At 42.5% G+C, this 14,133-nt stretch overlaps 1 protein-coding gene across 1 annotated transcript in view; it reads right to left on the bottom strand.

Moving 5' to 3' along the window:
* CABLES1 (Cdk5 and Abl enzyme substrate 1) overlaps window positions 1-13,533 on the bottom strand; it is an 87,579-nt gene extending 74,046 nt beyond the window's left edge. The window contains exon 1 of the mRNA XM_075213416.1: window positions 12,794-13,533. Within this exon, the coding sequence (XP_075069517.1) occupies window positions 12,794-13,413 (620 nt within the window). The 5' untranslated portion in view covers window positions 13,414-13,533. The remainder of the gene's footprint in view (window positions 1-12,793) is intronic.
* Between the last annotated feature and the right edge of the window lie 600 nt (window positions 13,534-14,133).

The raw sequence follows: 14,133 nt of genomic DNA, 5'->3' as shown, positions 1-14,133 counted from the left end.
CGGTAGTCATGATACTGTGAAGGGAGCTGCTCCGGAATAGACTGAATCACACGCAGAGGTAGTGTCAAGCAAGACTGTACAATGAGGGCTCCACTGGACAATTTCTCCTTTTACCCAATCCATGACGGGGTTATGGCGGGATAGCCAGGGGTGGCCCAGAATTAACGGAACCAACGGACATTCGATAAGAGGGAAGACTATGGATTCCGAATGTAGAGCGCCAATGTTCAACTGTAGTGGTGGGGTCTCCCAAGTAATCTTGCCGCCTGGCAACGGACTACCGTCTAAGCCACATACCATAATGGCAGATTGGAGTTTAAACCGCGGAATCCCAGCAGAGCGGGCAAACTCGATGTCAAGGAAGTTGCCAGCAGCTCCACTGTCAATGAAGGCCGATAGTTTCACAGAACGAGCACTGAACATGAGCTGTGCAGGAATCAAAACAGCATTTTTCGGGGAAACAATCTGCAGACCTATGTGAACTCTCCCCTCGTTCCCTAGGCATGCTCTTTTCCCGGCTTATTTGGGCAGGAACGGAAAAAGTGGCCTTTTATGCCACAATAGAGACATAGGCCTTGTGATTGTCTCCTGAATTTTTCCTCAGGGGAAAGACGATATGCCCCTAATTGCATCGGTTCCTCACCATCCGTGGAAACAGGAACGAAGGCGGATGGAGGTGATGATGTCTCCTTTTCGGTTTTCCGCTCTTTAAACCTCCTGTCGATTTTAATGGAGAGGTGCATCAGATCCTCCAGAGATGTAGGAGATAGGTATTGCACCAAAGAGTTTTTGATCTGTTCCAATAGGCCGAGACGGAACGGACTACGTAAGGCGGGATCATTCCATCCACTATCAGGTGACCATCTACGGAATTCAGCGCAGTATTCTTCTGCCGACCGCCGGCCTTGTTTCAAGGCCTGTAGATGAGCTTCCGCGGAAGCCACTCGATCCGGGTCATCATATAGTAGACCCAATGCCTCAAAGAAAGCATCTACGGACTGCATGGCAGGACTGGTCTGTGGCAAAGAAAAGGTCCAGGACTGGGGGTCACCTTGTAGGAGGGAAATGATAGTCCTGACTCTTTGATGCTCTGACCCAGAGGAGCGAGGTCTCAACCGGAAATAGAGCTTGCAGCTCTCCCTGAAATTCCGAAACAGGGATCTATTTCCAGAGAAGCGATCCGGCAAATTCATCTTAGGTTCACAGGTGGAACTCGGAGTGGGTTGTGAAGTTTTTGCGGCTTCTTCCTGAACAGACAGACGCTCAGCCAATCCCTGGATCATCTGATACAAGGACTCAACATGGGCTGCTAGGGCTTGTGCCGGAGACGGTGTGGATCCACTTGCATCCATTCCAACCTCGTCTCTGTGAGTGGGCCGGTTATAATGTTAGGAACCCCTCCAGCCGGCACAACACAACCCGGAATCTACTCTGCCAATCAGGTGTTCACTGGAGCCCCTGATGGTGGGGACAGACTGGGCCGCAGACTGACAGAGGGTCGTGAAGTGTGTACCGGCTGGGGAGAACCCAGGCAAGAGGAGTGAGGTCCACGCAGAGGTCAAAGGCCGGCAGCAGACAACAGTATCGGTGAACAAGCTGAGGTCAGGGGTCACAGGGGGATAGCAGAAACGGTAAACAGGCCAGAGATCAGGGTCACAGGAAACACAAGCGAAGTCCAATTCAAAGTCAAGGGTCATACACGGGAAATCAGTAGTGGTATCAGGATACAGGAACAGGAACAAGCAGGTCAGCAGACTGGAGCATAGGAGCTATAACCGGCAATGAGGTAGCAGACCTCATTGCCTTAAATAGTAAGCCCAGCCAATCAGAGCCTAGCTCTGGCAGAATCCAGCCCCCTTGCACCTAATAATTAATTAGCCCGCAGGCAAGTAATCCATTAAGCGCATGCGCCCGGCTACTCACCGCCGAGACACAGCGCTGAAGCGTCCATCCGTTGCCCCGGCAACGGCCGGGTTATAGGCGGAAGTGACGTCCCGGTTGCCATAGCGACGGCCGGAACGTTGGTAAGTGAGTCGCGGCGGCTGGGCACCGCCACGGCTCGTAACACTGACCTGATAATATCCCCAGAGACAATCCTGTTACAATATTTCCCTGTAACATTACCATCATATGACAGATATGTTTCTGGACATGTCCTCATTGCCACTAGGTGCACCTATAGCCCAACAGAAATCCCTTCTTGCTACAATTATCTAAAATAAATACAACAGAACACAGAGAAGCTTTGAAGTACTCGAGTACTTGACTTCAGCATCATCCGCACAGGTTATATGGCATATTTACAACAGAAACTAAAGATTAATAATAAGAGAAGGACATTTAGCAAGAACTCCTCCTTTGTTTGTTATGTGAACCGTTATATCATTTATATGTATCTTATGTTTTACTGAAAGTATATGTTAAGCATTGCTATTGTCTGTTGCAATTACTGTATACCCATACCCCTTGCCCACCTTCCCTTTTTATTTTTTACCCTACCATTATTTAAAAAAAATTAAAAAAATAAAATAAAAAGCAATAAGTAAAAAAAAAAAAACGTATACAGTAAACTCAAAGCATGCTTTTGTATCACTTGTAGCTCTATTCCGTGGTTTCATTATTTGCTGTATAAGTTTTGAAGCATTTGCTTTGCTCTGACTGTTGTGAAACCATTCAGCGGGCAGGGGATGCTACCAGACACACATAGAGCCCTTGGTCGCCTTAGGAAACATTTATTTTATTTATGCTTTGAAAGTAGTAACCATCTGTGATGTTGTTAGGCTCTGACTCTTCTCTCCAACACCAGTAAATCAGTTAACATTAGCTTACCTTAACCATCCAATTACCTCCTACTTCTCACCTCTTCTTCACCTTCAAGAATCTTTCCAGTTTTAAGCAGGGCTTCCAAGACCACATTATGACTTTAATTCATTCACCAGAGCCAGCGTAGCCATTTTTCCTCAAAGTTCCACAGCCTGTCTTACAGTCCAGTTGATTAACTACTAGCATTTCAAAGAGGTGCTCAAAGACTTCCAGGGCACTCGGACAACAAGGCACTCGGACAACAAGGCACTCGGACAACAAGGCACTCGGACAACAAGGCACTCGGACAACAAGGCACTCGGACAACAAGGCACTCGGACAACAAGGCACTCCTCTTCTCATACAACCTCAGGATTCAAGTCTTGGAAGGGACCAGAACTTCACTCACTGGCGAGCAGTGAAGACCACTGTTAAGGGATCTGCAATCCATGTGGCATCCCCAGGCATACATTCAGCTTGGTATATTTCAGGCCTCCACTGCCAGCAAGAAGGATCTGTTCATGTGCAGACAGACATTGGAGGCTCCACTCCAAAATGTCTGCAAATATCCCTTGAGCCATTTTGAAGTTACTGGTAAAGATCTGCTAACAAAACCCTTTGGCATATGAATAACACCTTTATAGTTTTTGGACCTACAATTTTCTTCAAGTGACAGAACTTTTGTTTTTATTACATAATTTCCCCCCAGAATAGAGCTGCGCTAAGTGTATTACCGTTAATACGGTAATTTTAACACAGATTCCTGCTCGCGGCTCAGGGAGCAAAAAGTCTGCTTGGAAATGACTGTATTAACGGTAATTATGCACACTATAACCGTAATGTAGTGTGCAGGGCGCACTACTTTTAACGGTAACGCGACCAACTGAATTCCTCCCTCAGAATATTTTTAGACAATGAGACCTGTGGTTCAAGCTACTCATCAATACTTCGTTGAAGAAGCATATGCAGAAAATTATTGCTCCAAAAGTGATCTCAAGGGTTTTACCACCTACAGTTTGAATTCCCCACCTAGTCCAAGCATCAGATGAAAGCAGCTCCTCCATCTCTGCCAGTGGTAAATGGCAGCTGCTATATAGGTAATCACCAACTTGATGATCCACCCTGAGGTTTCACATACATACGCTATTTGCCCTTCATGCCCCAGTGTCGGACAGGGGCATGAAGGGCCCAATGGGGGGGATACAATGGTAGGGTCCTATGGTGGTGGGTGTGACCAGCTGGCAGAGAGGCATGGCCAGCCATTAGAGGAGGTGATAGAAACGGAGCAGTGGTTCTGCTTTCTGAAGTTTGCTGTAACTGCATAAAGTTGTGGTTCAGTATTATATAATAAATATCAAATTTTAAGATATATTATTATAGAGGAGTACGTTCATATTGTGGTTTATTATATTTCTGGCATTCATTTTTAGGAGTATAATTATTTATGTTTATTTTTAAAGAATGTATTTTTACTATTGGTTATTTTGGCTAAGAGGATTAAATAATGATATTCATATATAGCGCCAGTGGTCTTTCCAATAACATTGCTCTCCAACCGTCCAATCTCAACCCCCAACCCCGTCCCTTTGGCATCTGTATGAAACCCACTGAAACGCAGGAAAAACATACAAACTTCACACAGACAGGGCCCTGGTCAGAATTGAACTTATGACTCCAGCGCTTTGAGAACTGTGAGACATATCATTTTCTCCTCCAAACATTACGTAGCAGTTTCTCACCAATATTTCACAGCAGAGGGATATGGAAGAAAAGTAGTATACAAAATATACAAAAGTTTATGAACAATTGAATTAGAAATATTTTAGCGGACAATGCTCAACATAATATACTTATATACTTCCCCAAACCACCAGATATGTTTGTGTACAAGACACAGTAATTAGTATTCTGTACTGTTGGATACCGACAGGGGACGGAGGTCATGGTAGGTATGAATTTATTATGTGTGTCTAGGTCTACGCCACAATCTTGCTGTGAAGTCCAGCTCTAGTCACACCCCTGCTTCTTGCATTTGTAGCTGTTCCATGGAATTCAGCAAAGGGGTTGAGGGAGAGACCTTAGGAAATAGACAGTAATCAGGGAACAGTGCAAACAGCGATCTGCTAAATTGGTCAACACAATGTGTGTGTGTGTGTGTGTGTGTGTGTGTGTGTGTGTGTGTGTGTGTGTGTGTGTGTGTGTGTGTGGTGGGGGGGGGGGGGGGAGGCAAGAGAAGTTCCACAAGTCAGTAGGCAGAAGTGCCCCGTATGGCCAAATATTTGTTTACTTCTTAAAACAAATTTTGCTAACTAAAGCATGTGAACACACATCCCCCAGCGAAAGAAAACAAACAAACAATAAAAACCCCCTTGTTATTATGAAATCTAAAAACAAGAAATAAAGTTGAAAGCTGAGGAAAAAGGGAAAATAGAGAGAGGAAATGTATCATCATCACCATATAATAAGAACTAGCCACCCCATACAAAGATTGCATTGTTTTTCTCTAAATTGTCTTTCGGGTCTGGAGCTTGGGTATGATTGGCAGGTTGGCCGGGTCAGTCATTCCCCTCATTGTATTCCCGTCTTACCTGGGCAGGTAGGATGTAGCACTTGCCATCGTTTGTTAAAAGGCAAATGTCAGGGACCCTAGGGACCCTGCCTCTGATGCAGAACAGTACATCTATAATAAGAGGTGCTGTGTGAACAAGACTGTACAGCAAGATAAACAGTAGGGACAAGCTGAGGGCGGTTCTGCTGACACAGATCAGTGGGAATAACCTGAGGAGCAGCGGCTGCACTAGAGATGAGAAGGAAGATGACTGCAAGCTCGCCAGTGTGTAACAAAGGTAGACTGTGTAATAGCTAGTTGGAGAAGTCTGCCAAGGGTTTTAATATTAAAGAGACTAACTGGTACCAAGTTTAACATCAGCTCTGAGATTGTCTTGTTTATTTGAAATTAAAACACAAGCTGTGACCTGTTTGCACTGTGCTTCAACAAATGCTTAGCCCACAGTTACAATAAGATATCATTTATTTAAGTCACATTGTAGTCAACAGCTGCAAACAATGAGCGAGTGACGACAAGCAATGAGTATGTGACTATACCAGTCTCCAAAATATTTCAGGACCCAAATAGTAGTTGCAATAAGTGCCTTGAATCTGCTCAAATTGGCAACCAGTCTGACAACAGAAAACTGCTACAGTTCATTTCAGTGAAGCCACAAACTCTTCCCGGCTCCTCTGCACGGCCATCATTAGTTGATGTCAGGGACACCTAAAGGAGCCACAGCTCTCAACATTTGAGGTATATGTACAATCTAGACCCACGTCTGCCTATAGGAGGGGGCAGGGGCCTGAGGTAGCCGGGCCCACCAGGAACTCCACTTTGGGAGCCTGCCAAAAGATGAGAGATATCAGGTTGGTCCCTACCATGCTGGTAGGATAGCATTGCTATCCATCAGCTGGATTGGGATCCGTGCTCCGGGAACACTAACTACAGCAATGTTGGGATAAAGCTGTATGTTAGACTTGATGTGGTACTTATTCATGTGAATAGTCGTAATTGCTAGTGTTGTGTTATACAATAAAAGTATGTTACTTTAACCAGCTACTTGCCAAGGTGATTTTGTACCAAAAGAGGTGGTACATAAGGCTGGGCAACCCAACCAGTTGGTGCAGTAAAAGAGTTAAACATTAACCCAATATCCTCCCAGAAACATCACCTATTATACATAGATACTTGTAGAACAGTTTTCATAAATGTTCAGCACTGACTTTTCCTTTTGTGCAGCACATAATCAATTCACAAAGATCACAAATTTTCCACAAAATGACTTTGTCAGACCATACCACCATATAATTACAATTCTCAGAGCAGGACATATTGAGAGATCATGGATCCTGGAGAATGAATTAGTCTTTCTTGCTGGGCCATGTGGTAGCCCAGGAGGTAGGTTCTTCTATTTCAAACTATTTATTGGTATGTCAGTTTAGGAATGCAAACAAACATGTGATTAGGAGTATCTTCATTTCCAATGCTTCTTGTTCATACGTTGAACAACTCCAGAGAAGGTCTCTCTATTAGGGGCTGAGATTGTGTTATAATCCAACACATACCTGTCAGTCAGTTTGCGATTTTCACTCCCAATGTTCAAAAAAATAATGAGGTTACCAGGCCTGGAACAGGCTATCCTCTGAATCTTTATAGTACTTCCTGCCTCTAGGACTACTGTGAAGTACTGGATAATTCAGGACACAAACATAGCCTGGTGGGTTCACTATTTGATACGACATGCAAGTGCAACAAGTTTTAGCCCCTCTGCAAATGGTTTCTTTTTTTCAGCAATTTATAAGGCATGCATGAAAAAATTAGTACGCTCATAATGCTTCCATATCAAATATCAATAAAAAAGGTAAACTGAGCCAGGTTCTTCTAATCAACCTGCTTATTTGATCATAGATGGCATGGAAAAGTCATCCTAAGGTCAGAGACTGTGATGTACAAAGAAATTGCAAATTAACCCAACAGCTACACATAGGCATCTAGAGGCAAATCTAAAATCTACATGGTAAATGTTACAGTTCATGAGTTTACCACCAGAAAAAGTATGAACAAGTATGGCTTAGGTTTACGGAGTTGCATGTGAACACCACTAGACTTCTGGAACAACATGCTTTGGACAAACAAGACCAAAGTGTTGTTGTTTTGTTTTTAATGCCATCTTTGAAAACCAAACAGCATATGACCGCAACAAAAGCATACAAACAGTGGTGGGAGGGTGATGGTCTGGAGTGTTTTGCAGGAACAGGACCTGGATGTCTCATAGTCATTGAATTCTCTATAAACTTCTCTTTATATCAGAGTATTCTGTATACAAATAGAAGGGCCACGTGTCGGACAACTGAAGTTTGGCTCAAATTGGATTATGCATCAGGACAATAATCCAAAGAACACAAGCAAATAAACTAAAAAAGAAAATAATTAAGGTTTTGGAATTGTCATGTCAAAGTCCAGATCTGAACCCCATTGAGATGATATGGCAGGAAAGCTGTTAAAAAATGAAATGCCCTCATTCAAGAGTAAAATCATCTCCTGTCATGGTAAATTTGAGTGTCCTTAAATGCTCGATGTTCATACATGCAATGGATGTTTTCATAGTGTTATAATTCAATCAGTACTGATGAGAATGTCCAGCTCCAAGGAAAAGGGCCCTGTCTATGGCGCAGACCACAACTATCTTGGTTCTTGAGGTGTATTCTGGGACATCAGAATCTGATCACACAGTAACACAGCAGATCCCCAATTATTTACGTGTTGTTTTTCTGTGTAAACGTAGCTATCTGTGCCAACACTAAATGTGGCTTGTTTTGTTGCAATCATGTCATTCAGTTTACTAAATTAGTTTATAAGTGACTCAAGCACTCTTTTTAGAATGGTGGATTATCCGTGCTAAATAAAATTGAGATTCAAGTGTAAAAATACACCCCTCCTGCCGCAGTAGGAGGAGCCTGCTGCCACCACTAGACTCCTTTATGGTGTCCAAAACCATGTTCCTTCTGAGTAACTGTCACTGCTAGTGTACTGTACCGTGCTGGTACAATTGGGCTGGTACCCCTGACTGCTTACTTTGGATCAGGGTGCTGTGGATGGATTCCCCCTGGCCTATCACATTGGCCAGAGCTGCTGGGTAGCGGCAGAGTGGTGGTACTGGAGAGCTGGGTCAAAACCTCACACAGCCGGAAACGGATTAGATTTTGGGTCTAATCTGTAGGTCACAGGATTACAGCAATATTGAAGAAGTTGTCAAGCAGGGTCTTGAAGCAGAAAGTGATGTTTATGTCGCTCAAGTGTCCTGACAAGGACAGTTCCACTGATTAAAAGGTATCAGTGGTCAGGTCAGATGGAACATCAGAATGATACATTTCAGTTTACAAGGGCTCTCTTTTTATACAGTTTTAGACACAGCCTCACAGTCTATTTTTAGAATCAGGATGCAATTTGTTTACTCAAACATGGATTTACATGCAATGCAAAGCTAACAATATTTACGCTTATCTGTGATATCCTAAAACCTTGCTGTGATTTCCTGCATTTTAATTTGGACACAGTGGACATCTGACAGCAAGTCTAAAGGGGTATTGGACACTCACATCAAAAGGTCCAATCAACATGAGATTAGTGTGGGTGCTTTTTTACAACAGTTGCAGAATATACATTTCCTCCAAAGAAAATAATTCCCCAAGAAATATAAAAATATATTCACAATATCAAAAAATAAGTGCATTTGCAATTATATAAATAAGCACCCTGCGCTATTTCCTTTAAATTTATACCATAAGTTACTTATAAGTGATCCAGTCACACCTACGTTTAGACCAGTGTGATAGTATGCTCTTTCTAATTTGAAAGCAAGGAGAGTATGGACTGATTTGCATTAGAAATACAAATAATGTTTAAAATTGTCACTTTTTAGTAGAGATGGTCACTGACCCCCGTGTTTTGGTTTTGGATCTGGATTACCTTCGGGTTTAGGTTTTGGCAAAACCACCCTTGCGCGTTTTGGTTTTGTTTAAAAATCAATTTTTTGGGGCCTAAAATAACCTAATTTAGTGCTCCACCTGTATCTTGGATAAGTAAGGTAATTGTAAAGCTAATAAATTATGAAAAAAACAGTTTAACTCCTGGTAGGCCATCATTAATTCTACACACAAACCAGATTGTCTTCCTCTCCATCTGTGCCTATTGGCAATGCAGCCATCGTCTGTGGGTGTATATTACACCCTACACTTATATTTAAATATATAAAGAAATGGACAAAGGCAGTTTGGTTTCTGTCTCTATAGGCCCCCCTCCACTTGTAGAAAATAGTAAAAAATTCAGCCGTTATAGACTGTACAATATTAATTGAAATGGACAAAGCCAGTTTGGGGTCAGTCTGTGTATGACACCCTACCCTTATTGACAAATTGCCAAAACAGCAGCCTTTCAAGACTGCACGTGATATAGAAATGCCCCAAGTCCCTTTCCTATTTGGGGGTAGATTGCACCCTACACTTATACTTATAAGTATACTTATTTTTTTTTGGGTGTGTTTTTTTCCCTGATTTAAAAAGACTATGTACTTTTACATAGGCTTTACCAGATGACGTAGTGGGAACACTACCATCAGGCCATCAGGCCATCAGGACTGGTGCCAGCACCTGCTTGCTGATTCTGCTCATATGTGGACTGCTTTGAATCCATTTTAATGAGCCCAAACCACTTGTAGTGCAAAATATTGTATAGATAGATACTGCTGCTAAATATGACTTTTGGCAGCCAGAAAAATTATTGTTTCACACTGGGGAATATGGGACACCCCAAAGCACTTGTAGTGCAAAATATTGAAAAAAATGCCTCCTCTATCCTCCTCTCTTCCTGCTCTAACAATTGCTAATAGAACTGGTATCAGAATTGAAATAATAATAGAAAGAATAAGGTATACAATAATTGCTCTGTCCCTGCTCTAATACAGCCTGTGACCTAACTCTGCTCTCTCCCTCTGTCAAATGGCGCTGGATTGCGGTTTAGGCTGGTATTTATGCATTTCAAATACCGCGAGAACCGAGCTCTGAGATCCGACTACGTCACAATGACGTTTTGCCTCAATTTCGAATCCGAATGGTCGTGAGAGTACCAAGCTCGGCTCAGTACTCGGATAGGTGAAGTTCGGGTGGGTTCGGATCTCGGGGAACCGAGACCGCCCATCTCTACTTTTTAGTTGCCATTATGCAGTATGTTTGCCTAAATCTGCTTTCTGAAACAGCTGAAGCAACAAAATTACTTACAAAGGAAATAAATGATGAATGGTGTAAAGCAGAGATGGCTACTTGATAGACTTCAGAGGCCACATTCTGCGGCCCTCTAACCTTCAATAGGGCCACACATTACCCTTAATCTCTACATTAATTAACTTATTTCTACTTTTAATGTCATTCATATTCTGAAAAACCTAAAATAAAATCTTCACGAGGGCCACACATTGACCTTAATCTAAGTAATGTTAAAACAATAAAGACGACTCATTTTACTTGGAGCACAAACACTACTTCTAATATAACTGCATAGCAGGTATCACTTCAATGAATGGCACCTTAGTGATGTTACGTGACACTCTCCCAATGGGTATAGAGAACAAGGAGTATTTCACACACAGTAAGCATAAACACATAGTAATAACATTATATGACCCATCCTGTATGGCCCTTGCCCCTCAAACGGAAGACAAATATGGCTGGTAGATTAAGGTTGCTTTGAGTTCAGGCAGCTCCGACAACCGTCTGCTCCAAACACTGTTCTGTAGCACTGAGCCATATGACCACAAGAACATTACATTAAATGCACACACTGCACAATATCTGAGGCATGAATCAGTCCCCAAAATTATAATAAGCCCCAATAATAATTGTAGACTTCAATATTAAGCTAATAAAATACATAAATTATTACACAGCATAAAATGACCATAATAACCCATTCCCCCATGCAGCAGTCTGATGGTGGATCCTTCTCTGGAGAGGGGAGCTCATTCGTTTTGTATGCGATTGGAGTAGCTGCTTCCCAATGACAAGAGTTTCATACCAAAGTATAGGGACACTCCTCCAGCCTACTTCAAATTCCTCCCAAGATGTCACACCAGGCATGGTGAATGATGTTGGTAGAGATCCCCCCTAAATGCTACATATATTCAGGTTAAGGAAGTGTCAATATAAAACTTTCCCTTTAAGCTCAAAAATATCCTGAAATGCAAAAAAAAGCAACTTATCTAAAAATCATAAATAAGCTAGCATTTTATATAACAGTTATGTTTATAGCCAGGGCATAAGTTACATAGGAAGAACATTAGCCCCTGAACTTAAAAGTAGCCCTAACTGTATCTCAAACTTTGGCAAGTCCTGTTCCCTATGAAATTTATTTCACAGTTGCCATTTTTAATATGAACATCAGAGACATGCCAATTGGACAGCAAGACGCTGGGGTGTGATTAATGATGGCCAGTCCAACACCTATATATACCCTTATGGAACTCCAAACATAATTATTACTTACCTTCACAGCTCATGCAAGATGCCAGTACCATATCGCTTAGTTAATGGTCCATTAAATTAACTCAGGACTGTGGCTTTTGACCCCTTTTCTTCCATGCAATGTATATGGAAAATAGGACAAAATTACAGAGGCCTGTGCCAATGTACAAAATGTGACGGAGGAAATGGTGCATGTGTGGATGCGCCAGTACATTCCTGAATTTCCTCTTAATACAAATTCCAAAATACGGGGCACTGCAACCAACAAAACGCTCTCACAGGTCCTTGGTTTTCATAGGACAGTCACTTTTTCCTACTGAAAATCTTTAACCCATATTGCTTATTTTTCTAGAAACCAGAGTCCCAATTTACCTATATTAACAGGATTCATATAGTGCCACAAGATCTCATGACTTAATACTTATGCCCTCCAAATGAATGCAAGGGGTGATCTGTGAACATGTAAAACCTGTATAGCAGCAGATAGGTCCACAGTACACCAATATTTGCAATATTGAACAATTAATAATCAGTCGGTGCAAAGTGGCACTTGGGAACTGAACAGCTGTCCCTGCCAACCCCATTGTAGTCCATCTCTGAATATAAGTCATGGATACATCAGAACATTGTCGCAATAATTCAGACTAAACAGGGCAGTCTGTAACTATAATATATATATATATATATATATATATATATATATATATATATAGTTATTTTATGAATATGGTGAATGATTACATAAATGCTGACTTGTTTATCCCCCACAGGCCAAAACTTAACAGTTGTTAATGGTAACCAAGTCCCAAATCATATGCAAGCTGAAATTTGTTTTCCCCTCTTAAATATGTGACATGCTCTATTTAATACATTCTTCGCTTCTGAGATCATATTAGACTGTACATTTTCCTAAGAGCTTACTTACCGTGACCTCTGATTGTCAATGGCGCTGGAGAACACCCCTTGCAGCGGGTCAGAGCAGGAGAAGATTTGGGCAGCAGGCGTCCTACCGAAAGCTGCTGGTGGGATGCCATAGGTGAATGAATTTAGACGGCCCCTTGTCCCTGCGTTCATAGGTGTGATGGGGACACCAGTAAACGCATCTTCGGCTTCTGCAAGCTCCTGTCCTAACACATGCATCTCCTCCTCCTCGTCTTCCCGCAGGACCCCTGTTGAACATACCGCTACAAGATGTGGAGAGGCCCAGCTTGCTCTACTGTGCTGGACATGCAGTTGGTGCAGGGGAGAGCCAGGTAACGGTGAACATGGTGCTGGACTCTGTACTGGCTCTTTATGTGCATACTGCAGACCATGCAAATTCCTGTCTGCTACACCTGCATCACTATCCTCTGCTCCCGCATAGTCCTGCAGGGGTCGCCCGTCTAGAGAGATATTGGTGAGGAATGAGAGAGCAGCCTGTCTTCTGCGAGGGTCCATGAGCTGCTGCCTCCTTACGTGGTCCAGGCTGTGGCCACCTGGAGACTGCATGGGACCTGCAATCATGATCGCATTGCTGCTGCTTTTACTGCTTGTGGCAGTTGCCATGGTTGTACGTTTTTGTGAATGAATTGCTCAGCGCAGAGTGTAGGACGGGTTCATAGGAGTTGTACACGAGTGTACAGCGCTATCAGCAGCAGCGAGGCACCGCTTGTTATTGCTGGGAGTGGGGCGGGATCACTGATGACATGATCCTTCCTCCCATGTACTTTGTGTTTGCAGGCAGCAATGGGCTGGAACTTCCTTTAAGTGCTAGTTCTCTTTCCCTACCCGACTCCTTCAAACCTTGTGTTTTGTTATGTACAGTAAATATTAATAGACCGTGCACAAACATTATGCCTTGTTACAATTAAACGTATATAATGTTAACGGTTTCATAAAGCTTGTATTGGATATGTGTGGAAAAACAGGTTTAGTCACATGTTTTATGACATAGATTAGTTTTGCCACATCAGCTATTGAAACCTGGGTTCATATGGAAGATATATGGCTGCAGAGGGGAACAGTCTGGATGCAGCTTGCAACAATTCCTATAAAGATTTGCTGCATGATGTTCCATGTAAACTAATGTACCCAAACTCTGCATATATCTGTGTGGTAACTAAGAGTCCCTACTTTCTGCTAAATGGGAAAGTCAGATCACCTGAACACTGACAATAATACATGTGCAGAGAAGTAGTGACACAATATATATGTAATTGAATTGCAGCTTTCCCCAAAAGGTTTGGGAATATACATAAACAACAATGAATATCCTACACCATTGTT

The sequence above is a fragment of the Mixophyes fleayi genome, chromosome 5 (assembly GCF_038048845.1).
Source record: "Mixophyes fleayi isolate aMixFle1 chromosome 5, aMixFle1.hap1, whole genome shotgun sequence".
Taxonomy (NCBI): domain Eukaryota; kingdom Metazoa; phylum Chordata; class Amphibia; order Anura; family Limnodynastidae; genus Mixophyes; species Mixophyes fleayi.
Note: the sequence above shows the minus strand (reverse complement) of the source record. Positions and strands in the feature narration are given on the sequence as shown.